General features: G+C 48.0%; 1 protein-coding gene across 5 annotated transcripts in view; it reads left to right on the forward strand.

Moving 5' to 3' along the window:
- Positions 1-10,497, forward strand: part of UBL7 (ubiquitin-like 7) — a 15,862-nt gene extending 5,365 nt beyond the window's left edge. For all 5 annotated transcript variants that reach the window (XM_005882781.2, XM_005882778.2, XM_005882780.2 and 2 more), the window contains 8 exons: positions 2,449-2,531; positions 3,564-3,648; positions 4,169-4,226; positions 4,967-5,100; positions 5,361-5,410; positions 5,624-5,791; positions 6,351-6,473; positions 10,255-10,497. In XM_005882781.2, the coding sequence (XP_005882843.1) occupies positions 2,449-2,531; positions 3,564-3,648; positions 4,169-4,226; positions 4,967-5,100; positions 5,361-5,410; positions 5,624-5,791; positions 6,351-6,473; positions 10,255-10,392 (839 nt within the window). In that variant the 3' untranslated portion in view covers positions 10,393-10,497. The remainder of the gene's footprint in view (positions 1-2,448; positions 2,532-3,563; positions 3,649-4,168; positions 4,227-4,966; positions 5,101-5,360; positions 5,411-5,623; positions 5,792-6,350; positions 6,474-10,254) is intronic.
- Positions 10,498-19,211: the final 8,714 nt, after the last annotated feature.

Genomic DNA, 19,211 nt, shown 5'->3' on the forward strand with positions numbered 1-19,211 from the left:
TGTATAAAGAGTCCTTTTCCTCCCCCCTCTGCCTGGAGATTTATTTTGGAAACAAATGGACTTCTTGTTAGGAAGTAAAAATAACCTTTAGACCTGGAAAAAAAAACTGTTTTGTGACAGCATTTTAGATATTGTATCCTTGAGTGCTCTTCCAAAAGGAAGCACATTTTGTTTCCCTGCCAGATTAGCATCTGTAGGAGGAGAATCTGTCAGACCTTCCTTTCCCACCTGGATCCCTTTGGTGTTTCTCCCTGTAAGGTTACAAATCTCTTCAGGATCTCCCTTAGCCTCCTGTTTGAGCAGGGATGTGTACCCCAAGCTCCAGCCACAACAAAAGACTTGCTGTTTCTTCAGAGCACCTCATATTATTTCTCCATGCCTTTACACATGTTCTTGCTTAAACGTGGACTACCTTCTCTCTCTAATAAACATCAGCTCTTCCTTAAATACCCTCTCAAATGGTCTCTCCTGGGAGACAACTCTGTGTCCTAGCTGTCCCTCTCAGTAATGGCTATCTGCCTCCTGTTCCTAGTGCTGGGGTCCGCATCTTTGCTGAGGTCCTCAGCATGGTATTTTGTAATAGTGTGGTTTTTGTTTGATCTAGTCTTCTTTCTCCTGCTGTCCTAAGAGTTCCCTGATGTCAAGAACTCTTATTTTTTACATTCTGTGCCTTGCCCAAAATTAAGCATGGAGTAAATGCTTAGTATGTGTTTGTTGAATGAATAAATTAGGTAATTTACTTAAGATAAATATTTTCAGGAGAGATAATTCTCACAATTAGAACTATAGGTAAAGATGTGGTTCTACATGGTGATGCCCCTGTAGTTTGACAGTGTACAATCTACACAATCACTAGTATCTATCCTAGGTGAGGGTGACCACACTTTTAAAAGTGTGACCCAGAGTGAACTTTTTACATACTCCCCCTTCTTTTACCTACATTTCTACACTTATGAAATGGGCTGATGTCCTAGGTAGTAAAGCAACCAAGTAAAACTAAGACAACTGCTAAACTTTCCCATATATGTGATTCATAGTGTCCAGAAATAAAAGAAAGAACTTTGAGTCCTAGTGAAACCCGATATCAAGCATGTGATGAAAGTTTGTTAAGAATCCTAGAAGTACAGTATATATTCTTGGTCCCTCTTGTATTTTTTAAAAATATATTTTATTGATTTTTTACAGAGAGGAAGGGAGAGGGATAGAGAGTTAGAAACATCGATGAGAGAGAAGCATTGATCAGCTGCCTCCTGCACACCCCCTACTGGGGATGTGCCTGCAACCAAGGTACATGCCCTTGGCCGGAATCGAACCTGGGACCCTTCAGTCCGCAGGCTGACGTTCTATCCAGTGAGCCAAACCAGCTAGGGCTCCCTCTTGTATTTTTAAAAAAATTCAAAATATTAAGGAAGCCTGAAAGAAAATATCAAAGAGAAAACAATATTTTTTTTTAACATATTGTGTCAGTGTAGCTCAAGCATGTCAAATTCGCAGCCTGCGGGCCGCATGTGATCCACAACAAATATTTTTGTGCCCCAGCCAGTACAACGGTATGTAAGAAACATTTTAATAAAAATTTCATAATTTTTACAATATCCTGTTATACATAATTATTAATAATGAACTAAAACGTTCGCTAATGACTGATTACCATAATGGTGTTTCATTCATTTCCCGTACACGCCTTATGTGCAGGCGCACCATTTCTCTCCACTAATACTAGCAGCGAATATTTTAGCCGATTGCCACGCCGTTAGTCTTGTACTGAATTGTTTGGGGTGCGCAACAGGAAATATTTCACTTTCGGAGAACAAGAAACATGTTTATTTGCATTACGCTTATTAATTTGTGTAATTCAGTGTCTGGTAAGTTAATGTTTAAGAAAAAATATTAATTTTTATTAAAATGTTCTATTATATGTTAACGATTACTCATTTATTTCAGCCCTTTGTATTCAGCATATCTCGATCGAAATAAACCTACGTTTCTATGAAAATTGAAGCTTTTTTTTTTTTTTTTGCGGCCCACATAAACTTAAACCTTGTTTATTTGGCCCATGTTAGCCTTTGAGTTTGACATGCTTGGTGTAGCTCTATATTGTTCAAATGGCTTGCAGCGCTTAGTATTTTAAAGCATTGTGTAAAGTACTGAGTTGGTTATACCTGTGTAAGAAGTCTAGAATTCCTGCAGTGGGGTGTTGATCAGAACAGTTTCTTGCATGTGATAAGATTCCCCTCTCCTAGAACTTGGACTAATTATCACTGAAGATGCTTAAAAGGGCAGTTTTTACATCTGTGTCATAAATGGGTTTTCTTGAGTGGGCATTCACATTCTTAGTGGGATGATGAGGGAGGGAACCTGCAGAACAAGCTGTACCTGGACACATGTTCTGTGTCTGCAGCACTGGCAGGGCCTGGGCTGTAGGTTAATTGTGTGTCTTATCCACAGAACCTGTGGACAAAGTGGCTGCCCTGCGGGAGTTCCGGGTGCTGCACACTGCCTTGCACAGCAGCTCTTCCTACAGGGAGGCGGTGAGTTTGTAGTACAGCCCCCTGCCTAAGACTCTTGCCAGGCCTGCAAGAGAGAATGTGAATGTTGGAGAGTGGTGTAGAGTGGGAGCTGGGAGCCCGTTGCCATGGCTACAAAGAGTTCCTTGAGAAGTTTTTGCCGTGTGTGGGTCTCAGTAGAGTCCCCTCCAACCCCCATCTTCCCCCAAAGAGGCTGTATCAGCTAGGTATTGTTGATTTCCATCTAATGAAAATGATACAACCTCTCCTGATATTGGCCTCACAGAATGAATATGATTACAGCCAAAGGATCCGCATATGGTTTCTCCTGGGCCTCATTCTTGGAATTTGTCTGAACTGCCTGCCCATTGCTCCTTCCCTGGATTTCCTTACTGGGAAATACACTGATGTCTTTCTATAGGAGAGTTGATAAGCAAAAAAGTAAGACAGCTGAAACTTCCCTATGAATATGAAATGATAATTCTACAGTGATTAAAAAGAACTTGGGCCCTAGCTGATTTGGCTCAGTGGATAGAGCATCGGCCTGCGGACTGAAGGGTCCTGGGTTTGATTCCGGTCAAGGGCACGCACTTTGGTTGCAGGCCAGACCTGGAAGGCAACCAATCGGTGTGTCTCTCTCACATTGATGCTTCTCTCTTTGTTTCTCCCCTTTCCTTCCTAAAAATGAATGGAAAAATATCCTCGGGTGAGGATTAACCAAAAAATAAAATAAAATAAAATAACTTGGGACCAAAAGAAGCTTTGTTATTGGCTTGTAACGAGAGCTTTTAATTTTGGAAGCTTTAGAAGTATAGATGGAGGAAGGACTAGAGATGGAAGGTTTACTGTGATACTGCCTTTAAAAAAAAATTGTTTCCCCTCCAGTAAGCCGAAATCTCAGAGAAGTAAGAGGTTCATTTATTTCCTGGGGCTGTTGTTTTACTGTGGTGCTGCATATGCAGCACTTAGAGGGAGGGAGCACTTCAGCGGAGGGTGGGAATTTGCTGAGTGGATTGAGCTGGTTGGAGTACTCAGTCCTCCTCATTTCTCCTGCAGGTCTTTAAGATGCTCAGCAATAAGGAATCTCTGGATCAGATCATTGTAGCCACCCCAGGCCTCAGCAGTGATCCCATTGCTCTTGGTAAGTACAGAACTGAACTTGAGGCTATAGGAGTTGTTGAAGAAACAGAAACCAGAAAGTGGCAATCACCCTAAAGAGACTCTTGACCATCTTTTGAAGAATCACTGGTCTTGTTGGGGGAGGGGAGAACCAAGATGTGTTCCATATACCTAGCCTTCCAAGAGCTGTCAGTCCCTCAGAGAAATCATGGCCTAACTAACATCATAAATCAGACTGTAAGGATGTCAGATGAGGGCAGCAGTTAGCCCAAACCACAGTAATCAGGGAAGGTTTCCTGCACACCTTGATGGATAAGGAAGAACCCAGAGATATGGGGAAAAGAAGCTGGCGTGTCAGCACACAGTATGTGACTTAAGTGCAGGGAGGGTGGCGGGCACTCAGTCGTGCTGCTTGGTGTTTTGTTTCTTCCACTTCTTACATGGGGTGCTTTGTGTCCCCGTGGAGCCAGTTGCTCTGAGGCTCTTCTTCCTCCTGGATCTGGCTAAGTTTCAGTCTCTGAGGTGAATCCTATCCTCCTTAGGGGTTCTCCAGGACAAGGACCTTTTCTCTGTCTTTGCTGATCCCAACATGCTTGATACGTAAGTATACCCATCTTACTACAGAGTTCCCTATTTCTCCTCATATGGTTGCGCCAGAGCCTGATTGTTGCCCTGGATTCTGCTCGTGGAGCCCAGTCCCTGTCTATCCCCAAGTCTACCTTCTAAATATGTCAGGAGGTGAGAAAGAGCAGGAATGCTATGTGGGAACAACAAGACCAAGGGCAGGAACACCTATTGCTGTGGAGGTGAAGCAGGGTCTGAGGGAGGTGGCCTTGTGGGCTAGGCTTAGATTAGCTCTCATTCAGTAGCTATGAAGGATTCTTTAAAGGACAAGAAGCTGGGGAAGGAAGCAAGTGTATCAATCCTTATTGTCTTAGAGCTGTAAGGGCCGGCAGAGGTTATGTCTCTATTTTGCAAGTGAAGAAAACAGCTCTCCCTCTCCTACTCCCCAAGGGAAGAGAAGGGACCTGTCAAAGATGGCCCAGGGAAGTAGTGCTAGAGTTGAGACCAGAAACTGACCCCTGAGCCTCTGAGGCTGTCCTATCCTATCATGCCCAAGGGAAGGTGAGGCATCTACAATAGATCCCAGGACTGAAGGCCTTGCCACTGTTGCTAGGGACAGAGCAGAAGAGGACAAAGTGAACTGGAAGGAGGTGCTGAAGACAGGAATTTAAGGGCAGGCACAGGTGGTCTGATAGTTCGGAGGGCCACCCAGACTTTTGTCATGATGAGGGTGCCCTCCTTACTCACACTTGGGTTTCTTCCTGCTCCTGTTCCAGGTTGGTACCTGCTCACCCAGCCCTAGTCAATGCCATTGTCCTGGTTCTGCACTCGGTGGCAGGCAGCACGCCGCTGCCGGGGGCGGACTCCTCTTCCCGGAGCACGCCCTCCAGCTCTTACTGGGACATGCCAGGTGAGTCCCAGGAGGGTGTTATGCAGGCCCCCTCAGGAGCCGGCAGTAGCTCAGGAAAATGCTTTACTCAGCAGCTATGTATAGCACTGGCAGAGGGTGTTCCTTGGGAATTCTCGGTTTGAGTCTGGGAGTGCATCTGTTCTGTCATTTTCCAAGGAGAGAGATGAAAATATGAATTTGGAGAGTATCTGAACTGAGATTCTGGAGCTATGCCTGGGTCTTTCTGTTCTTCTTCCTGAAATCTGTTCTCCCTCCTCCAGGTGGTTTCCTGTTTGAGGGGCTCTCTGATGATGAGGACGACTTTCACCCAGTAAGTGGCCTGGCTGCCTGCCCTTTGGGGAACCTGGTGCCAGGGATGCTCTCCTCCCTGGAACCCAGAGCCCAAGCTGTGAGGTAGTCATAGGCCCTTTAGTGGCCAAGTCTATGTCATATTATTGCTTCTGAACTTGGCAGCGGGGGCTGAGAGGGTATCTGAGATTGTCACAGGGCCACTTTCCTGATTCTGTGTGCCTCTCTTCTCCAGAGAGCCAGGTCCATGCCCTCTAGCAGCACACCCAGCTCCCGCCCAGCGTCCTTGGGGTACAGTGGAGCTGCCGGACCCCGGCCCATCACCCAGAGCGAGCTGGCCACTGCCCTGGCCCTGGCCAGCACTCCAGAGAGCAGCTCTCACACACCGACTCCTGGCACCCAGGTATGGAGAGAGGGCGGGAAGATGGAGGCTGGGCCCCAGGAGAGAGACTCCCCAGTGGCAGAATGGATTTGCCCTTGCTGAACCTGGTCCTAGATCTGGTTTGAGCTGAACTCTGCCTGGACCCTCATTTCTCACTGTGAGACCTTTTTCTCACTTGCCTTTAGGGCTCAAATGTCGGGGTGTAGCACAGTCCTGATTGATCCTCCTCTTAGTAGTTCAGGACAACCTCCCTCACATAAAGTGCGCTTCCCCATCCCTGACAGGGACCAGCCCTCAGTGGCCTAAGTGTTCCTAGTGATAGTCACTCCAGCTTCCAGTGCTGGGGTCCTAGGTTAGGTTGGGGGCTCAATTTCATTTCCCTGGAGCGGAAAAGAATGGAGCCCTTCTTGCCCATCTAACGAGCCTTTAGGTACCTCTGTGTGGTTGTCTCATGCAGGCCCCTATTGGGAGGCAATAGTTGGGCACCCAGGACCACCGCGAGGTGATGTGACAGCAGTGGGTATGTGCTGGGAGATTGAGATGGTTCTGAGGGTGGCCTTGACCACTGTTTTGTCTCTAGGGCCATTCCTCGGGGACCTCACCACTGTCCTCTGGTGTCCAGTCAGGGACTCCCATCACCAATGACCTCTTCAGCCAAGCCCTGCAGCATGCCCTGCAGGCCTCTGGGCAGCCCAGCCTTCAGGTCAGTCTTCCCACTCCTGGTGCCCAGGCAGCTTTCCTGGTTACTTTGGATACCAGGCTTTTTTCTGCTCTCTGGGGGCCTTCCCACTTGGCATGCTTCACTCCAGGAACAGCCCAGGCATGGTAGTGTAACAGGAGGATACTCCAAGCAGGGGCAGTTGTCCCTGTGACTTCTCCCGCACCCAGTGACCTTGGCCTGACTCCACTGATCACCTGGCTTGGATACTTATGGTAGTTTTGGTCAGTTGTCATTCTGTGAGCATTGCCTGAGCACTGAGCATGTAAATACTGAGCCTGGGCCTGGGTCCCATTGCGAGGTAGAGATGAGCTGTCCATATTCCTGCCACAGAAGGGTGTCGGGCAGTTAGTTACTGAGCTTGGGGAGCAACAGAGCAACAGGGTGAGAAGCTTGCCCCAGGCTTGAGGTGATAGCCTAGGTCAGACAAAACTTGTCTGAAGAAGGGGTGTTTAAGCTGATTATCAAAGAACTAGTTAGAGCAGTGGTTCTCAACCTTCCTAATGCCACGACCCTTTAATACAGTTCCTCATGTTGTGGTGACCCCCAACCATAAAATTATTTTCGTTGCTACTTCATAACTGTAATTTTGCTACTGTTATGAATCGTAATGTAAATATCTGATATGCAGGATGTATTTTCATTGTTACAAATTGAACATAATTAAAGCATAGTGATTAATCACAAAAACAATATGTAATTATATATGTGTTTTCTGATGGTCTTAGGTGACCCCTGTGAAAGGGTTGTTCGACCCCCAAAGGGGTCGCAACCCACAGGTTGAGAACCGCTGAGTTAGAGGTTAACCAGGCAGGGAAGGGGGTGTTTGGGGTGGAGGGATGGTGTCCAGGCATGTGTGGAACAGGGACATGTGACAAACTCAGAACTGCAAGGCCCTAGGTAGTGTCCTCGTGGAGAAGATCTTGAGATATAGAGCCAGAGAAAAGGACAGCAGGTGCTTGCCTGAGCGTGAGGACCAGAGTGCCTGGTAAGGTAACTAGGCTTGATCCAGTAATCACTAGAGAGCCGTGGGAGGTTTCAAGCAGGGAGTGACACCGTCTGCTGTGCTTCATGGCATGGTCACCTTAGCAGCTAACTAGAAGATCGGGTTTTATTGCATGTTTTCATACACATCTGTCTGCTTCACTGTTTTCTTTGCTGCTCACAGTAAGTGTCGGGATGAGCATCATTTCTGGAACGTGTCAGGGTCGATAAGCCAGGAAGTGGTAGAGAGTAGGTTCAAGCCATGTGGTTTTGTCTATCCCATGCGGCCCAGGTGGACGGTGAGGGGAATGGGAGCAGGACCCATGGACAGCTTGTCTTTTCCATTTATTATTATTTTAAAATATATTTTTATTGATTTCAGAGAGGAAGGGAGAGGGCGTGAGAGAGAGAAAAACATCAATGATAAGAGAGAATCATCGATTGACTGCCTCCTGCAGGCCCCTTATTGGGGATTGAGCCCACAACTTGGGTATGTGCCCTGACCGGGAATTGAACCGTGACCTCCTGGTTCATAGGTCACCTCTGAGCCACGCTGACTGGGCTCTTTTCCATTTCTTCATCTTCCCCAGCTAGAAGCCTGTTCACCTCACTCTCCAGCTCAGGAGCTTTGAGTGGTTCCATCAGGCCTGTAAACTGAGTCAGAATTGGTTTGTGTGGGTTTTTTAAAAGCCTTCCACATCTTCCGCCTTCCTGGCTGCACAGATTTACATTCCTTTCCCACTACCTTCTCCTTCCCACAGTATGAACACATAATTTTTCCTAAGTTGTTCACTTACCTCCTTCATGAGATAGAATAAAGCTTTGAGAGTACTGAAAAAAAAATGTGGGTTAATTTCTTTAAACTCTTAAATTTAAGAAGGCTTTTCATAACTGAAAGTCAAAATCCAGGAGTTTATAAAAGTGAAAATTTATGCATAGCAATCCTAACAAACAAACAAAAATATGCAAAGTCTGGCCTTAACCGGTTTGGCTCAGTGGATAGAGCGTTGGCCTGCGGACTGAAGGGTCCCAGGTTCGATTCCGGTCAAGGACATGTACCTTGATTGCGGGCACATCCCCAGTAGGAGGTGTGCAGGGGGCAGCTGATGGATGTTTCTAACTCTCTATCCCTCTCCCTTCCTCTCTGTTAAAAAATAAAATAAAATAAAATAAAAAATCGATAAAATATATTTTTAAAAAATAGGCAAAGTAACAACAACTTGGGGAAAAATCTGTTAACACATCTCATACAGCGGGGGAAAAAACCCTGATACATAGAGGGTCCAGTAAATTAGGACCAACAACTACATATTGACTATTCGTGGAAGTGCAGTGCAGATGGCATCCTCAGGATGTGCCCAAGGCTGGAGCAAGGCTGCCGCCCAGTCTACATAGAAAAAAGGGGAGAGGCCATGAATAGACTATTCATGGAAGCGCAGTACAGATGGCCCCTAAGCCATGCAATTCCTTGCAGTCTCACTTTTCAGAATTTATCCTGGAGATGTATATGCATGAAGAAGACATTTGTACAGAGTCAGCCACTGCCATTGTCGTTTCAATGGCAAAGGGTTGGAAATAGCCCAGTTATTGTACATGCCCTCAGTGCCTGGGAGCTGGGCGGTGGCCCTGCCACCACCACCCCCCCCCCCCCACACACACACCCCGCTGCCACCGACCAGCCGTTGGCGGGGTGATTGGGCTCCCACTCGCACTCACCTTGGCCTGGTGCTGCCCACTCACCTGCTCCACCATCCTGCCACACCTTCACTGTTGCCTGCTGCCAGCACCATGTCGCCAAAGCCTGCCATGTTCTGCACCACCCCCTGGTGGTCAGCGCATGTCATAGCAAGCAGTTGAACTCTCTGTTGAACAATTTGCATATTGGGCTTTTATTATATAGGATTAAAAAGTTCTTTATGTCCTTGGCTGGGTGGCTCGGTTGGTTGGAGTGTTGTTCCATGCACCAAAAGGTTGCTGTTCCATTCCCAGTGAGGGCACATACCTATTGTGGGTTTGTTCCCCGGTCAGGGTGCATATTTGGTAGGCAACTGATCAAAGTTTCTCTCTCTCTCTTCTCTCTCTCTCTCCCTCCCTCTCCCCTTTCTCTCCCCCCCTCTCCCCTCTCTCTCCCCCTTCCCTTCCTTCCCTCTCTCTTCCTCTCTCTCTTTCTCTCCTTCCCTCTCCTCTTCATTTCTCTAAAAGAAGGAAAGAATAAAAGTTCTTTATTTTCTGCCATAGAGAGATGTCCAGGATACATTGAGAATGTTAAAAAGAGGGGTATAGATATAGAAGAGGAATATAAGAAAAGTATAAATATAGGAATATATATTTGTCTTCTCAAAATATAATTGGTTATCAGGGATAAGGGGAGTGGATGAGATTAAGACTTTTCATTATTTATTATGCTAGAAAACAATCTTAAAATTTATCCTCCTCACTCCTCCTCATGCATGTGCGTGTTTATTTCTGTTTATACATGTAGTAGGAGAGAGAAAGTAATCTTTTGAACTTCAGACATTGAGTAATTTATGCTTTTGATCCTTATGTTAAAATTTTCATTTTTTTAAAAAAATTGTATTTTTTTATTGGGTAAACTTTTAATTTGTTCTCTGAACCCACAGCCTCTCTTGTAGTCTTATTAGAAACCCTGTGTTCTATGGAACTTCAAATCAGCGAGTTTGCAATAGGAACCCACCCTTTTCTCTCATCTCAAAGGATAGCCCTAAGTGAATCTCCGTAGGATCCCAACTAACAGTTTTTCCCTCATCCTGTCTTTCTGCAGAGCCAGTGGCAGCCCCAGCTGCAGCAGCTGCGTGACATGGGCATTCAGGACGATGAACTGAGCCTGCGGGCCCTACAGGCCACTGGGGGGGACATCCAAGCAGCTCTGGAACTCATCTTTGCCGGAGGAGCCCCATGAACTCCTCCTTAACCCCCAACAAACTACCAAGGTGGCTGTCCATGGGAGGCACTCCTGGAAGCGCCCCATCTCTCCTTTCCTTAATACACCTGATGGTTGACCTTTGCTTTGTCCAGTGCTTGGCCTTTCTGGCTGATCCGTGTTGGTGGAAACAGTGGGGCAAGCATGATATGTGGGTCTTGGTGCTGCAATATCGGAGCAGGGCTGGCCCCTGCTTGTGGGCCCTGGGTGGAGATTTTTAGTTCCATGTCATGGGATTCTGTGTGATGCCCACATTCTCTTTCGGGAGAAGTTTCCAGTGATAGTCCCCAGACCCCTTTGGTACTCTGGGCTGTGGCATCCTCAGGATGTGCCTAAAGCTGGAGCAAGGCTGCTGCCCAGTTTCCATAGTGTCTGCTGTGTTACTGCTGTGGCCAGAAGAGGTTTGTGTTTCTGAGATGACTACAGTCTAGGCAGGGGCCATGTGCACTTTCAGAGAAGCAGGTGGGGGCAGCTTACCCTCCACAGCAATTCCTCTCTCAGAGGCTTCTAAAAAAATTCTTTGTCCCTCTCCCAGCCTAGTTTCACCAGACACTCTTTTTTTTTTTTAAAGGCTTTTTCTTTTTTTGTTTTTTGTTTTTGTTTGTTAATCCTGACCTGAGGATATTTTTCCATTGATTTTTAGAAAGAGTGGAAGGGAGAGAGACAGAAACATGAATGTGTGAGAGAGAGACATTGATTGGTTGCCTTTGCACATTTCCAACAAGGTACATGTCCTTGACCGGAATCGAACCCGGGACCCTTCAATCCGCAGAATGACACTCTTTCCACTGAGCCAAACTGGCTAGGGCTCACCAGGCATTCTTTGATGCCTGTTCTGTAATGATGCCTGAATACAGGCCTCAGAACTGTGCCAGGAGGCAGGTCACTCTTCTCTGTCCCGAAGGCGTAAATACAAGAGCACTTACATAACAATACTATACTAAACAACAATACAACAGGCATCGGTCTCAGCTTTTATGTTGCAGAGAGGGCACCAACCCCAAGCTGCTGTTCCATCTGCTCGAGCTCTCGTTCCCCTTGGCACTGCATTCCTTGCCACACTGCAGATTTGTCCGAGTTGAATGAGTGGGTTTCATGTGCTTTGACTACTTTGTCAGGAGAAAAACTCTTCCCTTCAGATTGTGTTTCAGTAGGAAATTGCTCAGAGGACTGCTCTTGCCTGGTGCCTTTGGCAGGTGTTCATTCCATTCATAGAATCACAACCATGGTCATTTGGCTTCTGCTTGTCACCTGGGACAAAAGGTTTGCCACTTGTAAAGACTGCCTACTGTGAACTTTGTTCCCAGTCTTTACCCCTCAGCCCCCTTTCTGCTCCCTCTGCTTCACTAGCATGGCTTCCATCAAGGAGACTAGTGCGATTCACTTGCTCCTTGACCTCCAGTGTTGGTCCCCAGCACATTCTGTTCTTCTCTTTGGATGACCTCCAGTGTATCAGTGATATTCCTGAAGGGAGATAGGAGGATGCACTATTCCAGAAATAGCCTAAATGGCACAGTGTTCTTCCCTTCCTCCAGAAAATGTGAAGTCTCTCCACATTTCCCTCTCAATCCTAGAATTAATGTTGAGAGGTGTTTGCGTTGGCTGAGAAGACAGAATAAACCCACCAGGGGCCAGACCCATTTGTGCCTCAGTGGACTGCCTAGAGCCCAACTGCCTCTTGTGGTTGGGACAGAAACCAGGAAGACCTGTCTTTGAACCCAATGTCTCTGGCTGGTTTGTGGTAGAAACAAGGGCCAGTTCCATCTTCATGGCCTGCCTTGGTTAAATGGGGCTGACAGCCCACTTGTCCCCATGATACAGCTGACCTAGAGCTGGTTTCCTTTCTGTGGCATCTCACCCCCTGCCCCCAAGAGACTGCCTTCAAAGATATCAGGGGTCCTTAATTCCCTGCCCTATTATGCTGTGGAACATTTGGATAACCCTGCCCTGTCCCTGTAACCGACCCCTAAATACCAGTTATACTGTTTCCCAGAACTAAGCATCCCCACTACTTCCTTTTCCCTTCTTTGTCAGCTCTTTCCTCCAGGGTCTTGGCAAGTTGCATTGCTCCCTGTGGCCATGTTTTAAATACATTGAGTTTGATAAGTGCCCCTGCTGAGCCTGCGCTTTCCACGGGCGAAGGACTTCTTTCTCACTGTTTCCCCTTTACCCTGTCAACAAACATTCGGCCTCTATTTTGTGCCAAGTGAGAAAAATGAGATCCTTGTGCTCCCAGAAACAGTCAACAGTTAAACAGACAAACAGAGTTTATGCTAATGTCTGATGAGAACCAAGCCCGGCTGGTCCAGTGGGCATGAGACTCACTGGTAGGGGAGCTAACTTGGGTTAGGGGCTCTGTGTGTGATGGAGAGTTTCTTGGAGAAAGTGACATCTAAAGCTGAGACCTGAAAGGTGAGGGGGAATTGGGCAGGAAGGTGTACGTGCTGTGTGGGCTGGTAGTGGAGGAGCAGGAGGTGGTGCAGAGTCTGATCAGGCTGAGAAGCTTGAGCTTAGTCTTGAGGGCAAAGAGCACCCTGTGGATGGCTTTAGGAAGGGCAGTGGGAGACCGGATGTGTGTATGAGATAATCTGACAGCTGCGTGGAGGCTGGATTTTTGGGAAGTGAGGCTGGGATTGGGAGACCAACTAAGAGGTTCCCTGCCTCCAGATGAAACATGGTAGGGCCTAGACTAGACTCTAGCAGGGGAACTGGGAGGAGAGGAAGGATGTGAGATGTGAAAAACTAGATGGGGGGAGAGGGGAAGGGAGAGAGAGGAGGCAGGCAGGATGTGAGTGTAGATGGTAGTGCAACAAGAACAAGGGGTTGGGGTTGGAATTTGGAATGCAAGTCCAATTTTGGACAAGTTAAGCTTGAGGTGCCATGGGACAGCCATGTGAGGATGTCTTGTAGACAGTTGGGTGTTTCTAGGATGTAGATAGTGATCAGGAAGTTTTAAGTTGAAGACTGGGCCTGTGTCATGTGAGAAGAGGCCCAAGGGAGTAGGCATACCCACTTTATAGGAAATGGTGACTAATGGACATGGGACATGGAAGAGGCCAGCATCTGCTGCTCTTGAAAAGGTGAGAGCAGGAGAAGCTGATGGAGTGGAAGGCCTGGACCAAGAAGGCTTGGCCAGTGGTGTGAGATGCCACAGAGAAACCTAGTAACAAAAGGGCTAACCTTGGACTTGCTAACTTGAGCCATGGTGACCTTGGGGAGATGCCACAGTGGGACTGGAGTCCAGTTGCAGGAGTTGAGCCCTGAATTGGGGAGTGGGGGTGGGGGAGGGCGGTGGAAGCAGGGAGGGCTGAGAACTCTAGTTGGTAGTTGGAGTGGAGAGGGGACTGAGTGAGTTTTTGCGGTTCAGCAGAGGTGAAATTGGAATTGATCACAAAAACTTTTCTAGGAAGCTAAGGGGTGGGGGTGGGGTGGGTAAGAGACCCCGAAATAGAATATGCAAATATCTAGAGATGGGTGTTTTCTGAACAGATCCCTTCTCCTGATATAACTCAAATTTGGGCTGGCACAGCTTGTTGGGCACATGGGCCCTGGTTCTCCTCCTCTTCTCAGCCCCATCTGGCCTGGGCCCCAGATCAAGCTTTCAGAGCCCTACCCTGAGGCGGCCACATTGCCTCTGCCACAGGCCTTGATAGTAAATGTTTGGTGAGGATGAGTGTGGTGGGGGTTATTTAGGTCTCCCTCTCTGCTTACCCAGCCTGTCCAAGCCCTTCTGCTCTGGCTGGGGTTAGGTCACTTTGGCTGTGCCCCTCATTTCCGTGGACCTGTCCCTGTCTGGCTCTTGTAGGCTCTGCAGTAACAGGATTCAGCTTCCTCCATACTTGAGACCCAGTCACTGCCCTACCCTACCTTGGCAAAAATGGCTAACAGCAATGCGGTACAATAGTGCTCATTTATCAAGTACCCTCTCTGTGCCAGCCATTGAGCTAAGCACTCACATATGCCATCTCAGTTGATCCTGAGAAGTAGATATTATTTCCATTTACAGATAAGTGCTTCCTGTTAATGGGACGTGACTGTGCTGGGAAACTGGCCTTTCCAGAGCTTGGGTGGGATTGTATCAGCGCAGTCCCATCAATGCACCCACCTGGGGCCTTGTGCCTGGCAGTCCTGGTAGCCACTCAAAGGGTGAAGGGTCTGCTCACCACTCATCCATCCTGACAATACAGCTGGAATTTTGGAGGGGAATCAGGCTTCTAAGTCAGACCCACTGAGGTTATGATCTCTTCCAGACACCCTAATCTCTTGGAGCCTCAGTTGTGTCCTGTTTTACAGTTTCCTCAATTTATATGAATGGATATTGACCATTTTTATATCAGTGATGTCAGGACACTCAGCTGGACAGGTGAATAGGTGACTAACAGAATCAGGATCCTAATAACGAGGCAATCCTAACAAGAGGGACAGGAACAAGAACAGTCTAGGGTCCTGTGATGGGGACTAGAAAACCAATTGCTCTCATGGAGGATGGGGTCTCATTTCTTCTCCTGGGCTCAGATTCAAACTCAATCTTTTGCACCGTGTTCCAGAAAGCTACTACTGGATGGGCGTTGGCCCAAGGATGACCCGGGGCTAAAATCAACAGGATTTAACAGCCTGGTATCTCAGCTCAATAAGGCAATGCCTTTGTAATCAGGAGGGATGAGGTCAGTCTTTCCAGCCCTCTTACTGCCCAGTCTCCTCTAGCTGTGGCATTCTGGTCCAACACTATGTCTTTGAAGGAGGTGGACACAAATTGGGCTGCTTAGCACCTAGGAGGGTCTCAGTAGAAGTTTTTGTTAAATGACTGACTGATATCTTAGGAATCAAGCAGGATTAGAGAGACCAAGCAAAGCCCCATGAAGGACATAGTTGGAACTGGGATTATTTACCCTGAAAAAGTAGATTTAGAAGGATATGGCTTCTGTGTTAAAATCCCCAAAGGGCTCTATTCCAGGAAGACAGATTAGACATGGTCTGTGTGGCCTTGGAGGGCAGATTTAGGACCACTGCGAGAAGGAGGTATCTTCCTCTGGGGGAGAAGGCTTTGTGTCAGAGCTAAACAAGATGGGCCAGGCTGCCGTGGGGATAAGCTCATCGTCAATGGAGGTATGAAAGCAGTGGCTGCATGACCACCATAAAGGCTGTTGTAATGCACTCCCAGTTTGGACTGGATGATAGCTGAGAATTCTAATCTCAAGAATTGGGTTTCTTAGATCACTGTATTTATGAAAGAAAGTGAACTGTTTGTGGGAGATCACATGTCTGCATGCATTTCTTTTCCTCGCTCAGGTGGCCCCAGCAGGCCCAAGTATCACATCAGAGCTGGGAGTGTTTTGGGATACCTTCTATGTTGCAGGGATAGTTTAAAAAGCATATTTATTTCAACCTACAAACCAGAAGAAGTGCAGAAGATAGAATGAGAAAGCTTTGTCTATCTCTGGCTTAGATAAGAGATAGCCTGGAGGAAGAACTGCTATTTTAGCTCCTCTTTCTCTGTTTGTAAACAAAGAAATGGAGGCCTGGGCTAGGGCAGGGCCTTGCTTAACTTGGGTCAGTGGCCAAGCTGGGACTTTGTTTTTAGCCTCCCAGCCATATCTAAGTGTCAGGAGACTTTGTTTTCCTAGATAGCTTCCACATGGTTCCCACGAGATCCTGTTCTGCCTCAGGTCTTGGGCACTGAGAATGGAGGCTCAGAGATGGATTGTGGGGTGGAGGGAGGAGTTTGTCTCCAGAAAGACTTGGGAATATACACAAGGTATGTCTGTCTACACTCTGCTAAATTGCTGCTCTGTATGGGGTGGCCACCAGATGGCGCGCCTGCCACAAGCTCAATGCCATGTGGGCTGGTACTGAGTAGCAACTGCCCTGTAGACAGGGCATGTGCCCTCTCAGGGTTCCCAGCCCCATCTGACCTGCTTTCACTATTTTCAGGATCTCCCTGGTCTCTGCCCCCTGCAGTGAGTGGGGTGGGGGGCAGTAAGAGTTGCTGTTGATAGTAGTAGCCAGAAGGCGTAGGTGGGCACCAAGCTCTGAGGCCTCATAGCAGGGATGGATCTAGCAGGAAGGGGTCTGTGGGCCTGAGTTCCTTATATCTCCATTTTTAACCTCCCACATGCCTCTTGTTAGGGGTGGGTTACTCCTTTGAAACCAAGTGTAGCCATGGAATTAGGGATGAGGAGGGGGTCAGAGGAAGCTTGGAGAATGGAGGAATACTCTGAATAGGGCTCTGGAAGGCTTTGCTTGGAAGGCTGAGGAAGGCTCCCAGGGCCTCTGCTGCTTCAGGCCTGTGAACCTCAGGGCTGTGTGTGTCCATTTCTCTGATTCCCCGAGGAGCCTTCTTGGATTTGACTGTGCCTTAGCTGCCCTTCAGGGAAGACCCTGTCAAGGTATTTTTTTTCCTAGAGAGGAACCCCCACATCATTTCTTATCTTGGCTTCCTTTCTGCGATCCCTCATATTTGGAGTCATGGGGAAGAGGAGGACAGGAATGGCCTCTTCCTCAGACCTGTCAGCATCCACATCTGTTGCTTCCTTTGCTGATCCATTTCCCATCACTGTCTGGGAGTGTGGGTTGTGGCCCTGTTCTTGTTTAAGGTTCCTGTCACCACCTGTTCCATTCTTATTTTATTTCCCTATGCTGCCTCAGGCAGGGAGGCCACACACAAACACTGGTCCTGTGCTCTCCCCACCCCATAGAGGGGTACCTGTTCTCCTCTATGTCCATAGTCTAGCTGCCCTCTCTTTCTGTGGGCCTGGTTCTCACCTCCCCTGGCTGTCTGTAGTGAAGTAGGAGTGGGCTGCCATCTGGCCCTGGCCCTTTGCCCCTAGATTGGCTGGCTCAGGGATGCCTGCTGGTGGTAAAGCAGGTGCTGAGCTGGCCATGCAGGAGCCCAGCCAGAGGCCCCCCCCTGGGACATGAGGTGGGATGATCTTTAGCACTACCCGCTCACCCCCACCCCAGCCTAGAAAAAAAAAAAAAATCCCTGGCATCTGCCCCGGTTTCCATCTGCTGCCTTGTTGCTTGGAGGGCTGAACCTAGACCCTAGCCTACCCTCCTGCCTAGCACCTGGTAACCTGGGACCTTGTCTGGGTTTTTCCAAGGGTCATTCAGATCCAGAATCCAGCCTAATACGAGGCAGCAGCAAAAGGGTGCATTGCTTTAAGAGCTTTATGATGTAGAAGAGTGTCGGCCCCAGAGACTGCCTGAGCATTAATCTCAGCCCTTCTCTAACTGTGACCTTGGGGACATCACATTCTCTCTCTTTTCCTTGGTTTACTTGCTTGCAAAAGGAGGCAAATACTAGCACCCATCTCATAAGACTGTGAAGATGAAATAAGTTAAAATGAGACTAAGAAACGTGCACAGAATATAGTAACCTCAGTGTTAGCTATTGCCATTGGAGTCAGGAAACCCAGGTTCCCATCTTGGCTCCACTAGCTGACCTTGAGCAGGTCCCTCTCCCTCTCTGTGCCTCAGTTTCCTTCTCTAGCATGGAATTATGCTCTCTCACTGAGGGGAGAATATAGGATTGCAGGGAGAATGTAGGTAGAAATGGGTTGTGTGTTGTGAGTTGCTGTGCACATGAGTAATGTTATCATTAATTCTGAATTTGCTTACCTTTGCAGAGAGGGCAGACACTGTGGACCATACAGCTCAGCAGATGAGGCCCTGGGCTGGAAACAAAAGTCAGTCTTGAAGGCTAGCCTGGGCCAGGACATGCTGCTGGCTTCTGGGCCTGGGGAGGGGCTCTTGAACCATCCTCTCTATGGGGCAGTGTGAAGCCCACCCAGTCTACCAGGAACCTAGTCCTGCACTATCTGTGGAGGCATCTTGATTTACCCTTTTGGCCTGTTGGGTTATCTTGGGGCTCTTAAGGAAGATGGAGGTGATAGCTGAAAACAAAATTTGGAATGTTAAAGCAAAACTTGCTGGTAACAATGCTTTCCTGGCTGTAGATCAGAGCAGAGAGCTGGGGCTGAGGCTGGGATGAGGGTATCTTGCTCCCTGTCTTAGCTGGTGTCTGCAGTGTGTGAATCAAGTCCAGGTAGGTGTGTGGGTCCTGGAAGCTCACATGCATCTCTGCTATCTCCTCCTCACATCTCTTAAGCAATGGATAAGTGGGTTTCCCATCCATGGCTCCTTCAGGCACAAGCCAAGGTAAAGGGTCTGGTCCTCTTTGGGCAGAATTGATGGGAGAGTTCCTTGGCTGCTCAGGTGACTGCAGAGGGACTGGGCCTAGATCCTGCAGGGGATCACCAGGTAGCCTTCAGTAGCTCAACCCTATGTAGCTGGTGAGCAGAGAAACCCTATAGCTTGTCTGACTCTGCCTCCTCACAGTGAGTCCTAAGCATGCAGGATGTTCCCTCTCTTTCTGCTTGGGTAAGGGGCCTTGTTGATTATATCCCCCTGCACACACATGGAAATGAGTTTGGATTTTCTGAGCACACACCAGCTGGCTGGGGGGAGGCAGCCCAGAAGGCTGCTGGCTAGGGAAAGGGGAGAAGAGAGAAGGGAGGAGAGGGAGCCAGGCCAAGATTAAAATTCCACCTTCTCACAGCAGAGCAATGATGGGGTGCTGAGTGCTCCCCACAGCTCATCAATACCCCCCTCCCCCCGCCACTTACCTACCTTTGGTGCTTATAGGCTCAGAGGGAGCCATGTCCACTCAGGCCAGCCTATCCTATGAGAACTATAATCTTCAGGGTGCAAAACACTGAGCTGGCCATTAGCGAGGTTGCCTGGTAGTAGACTTGTCTGTACCCTCAGAGAGTTCCTTCCCCTCTTCTAGGCCAACCCTT

Source organism: Myotis brandtii, unplaced genomic scaffold, assembly GCF_000412655.1.
Source record: "Myotis brandtii unplaced genomic scaffold, ASM41265v1 scaffold74, whole genome shotgun sequence".
Lineage (NCBI taxonomy): Eukaryota > Metazoa > Chordata > Mammalia > Chiroptera > Vespertilionidae > Myotis > Myotis brandtii.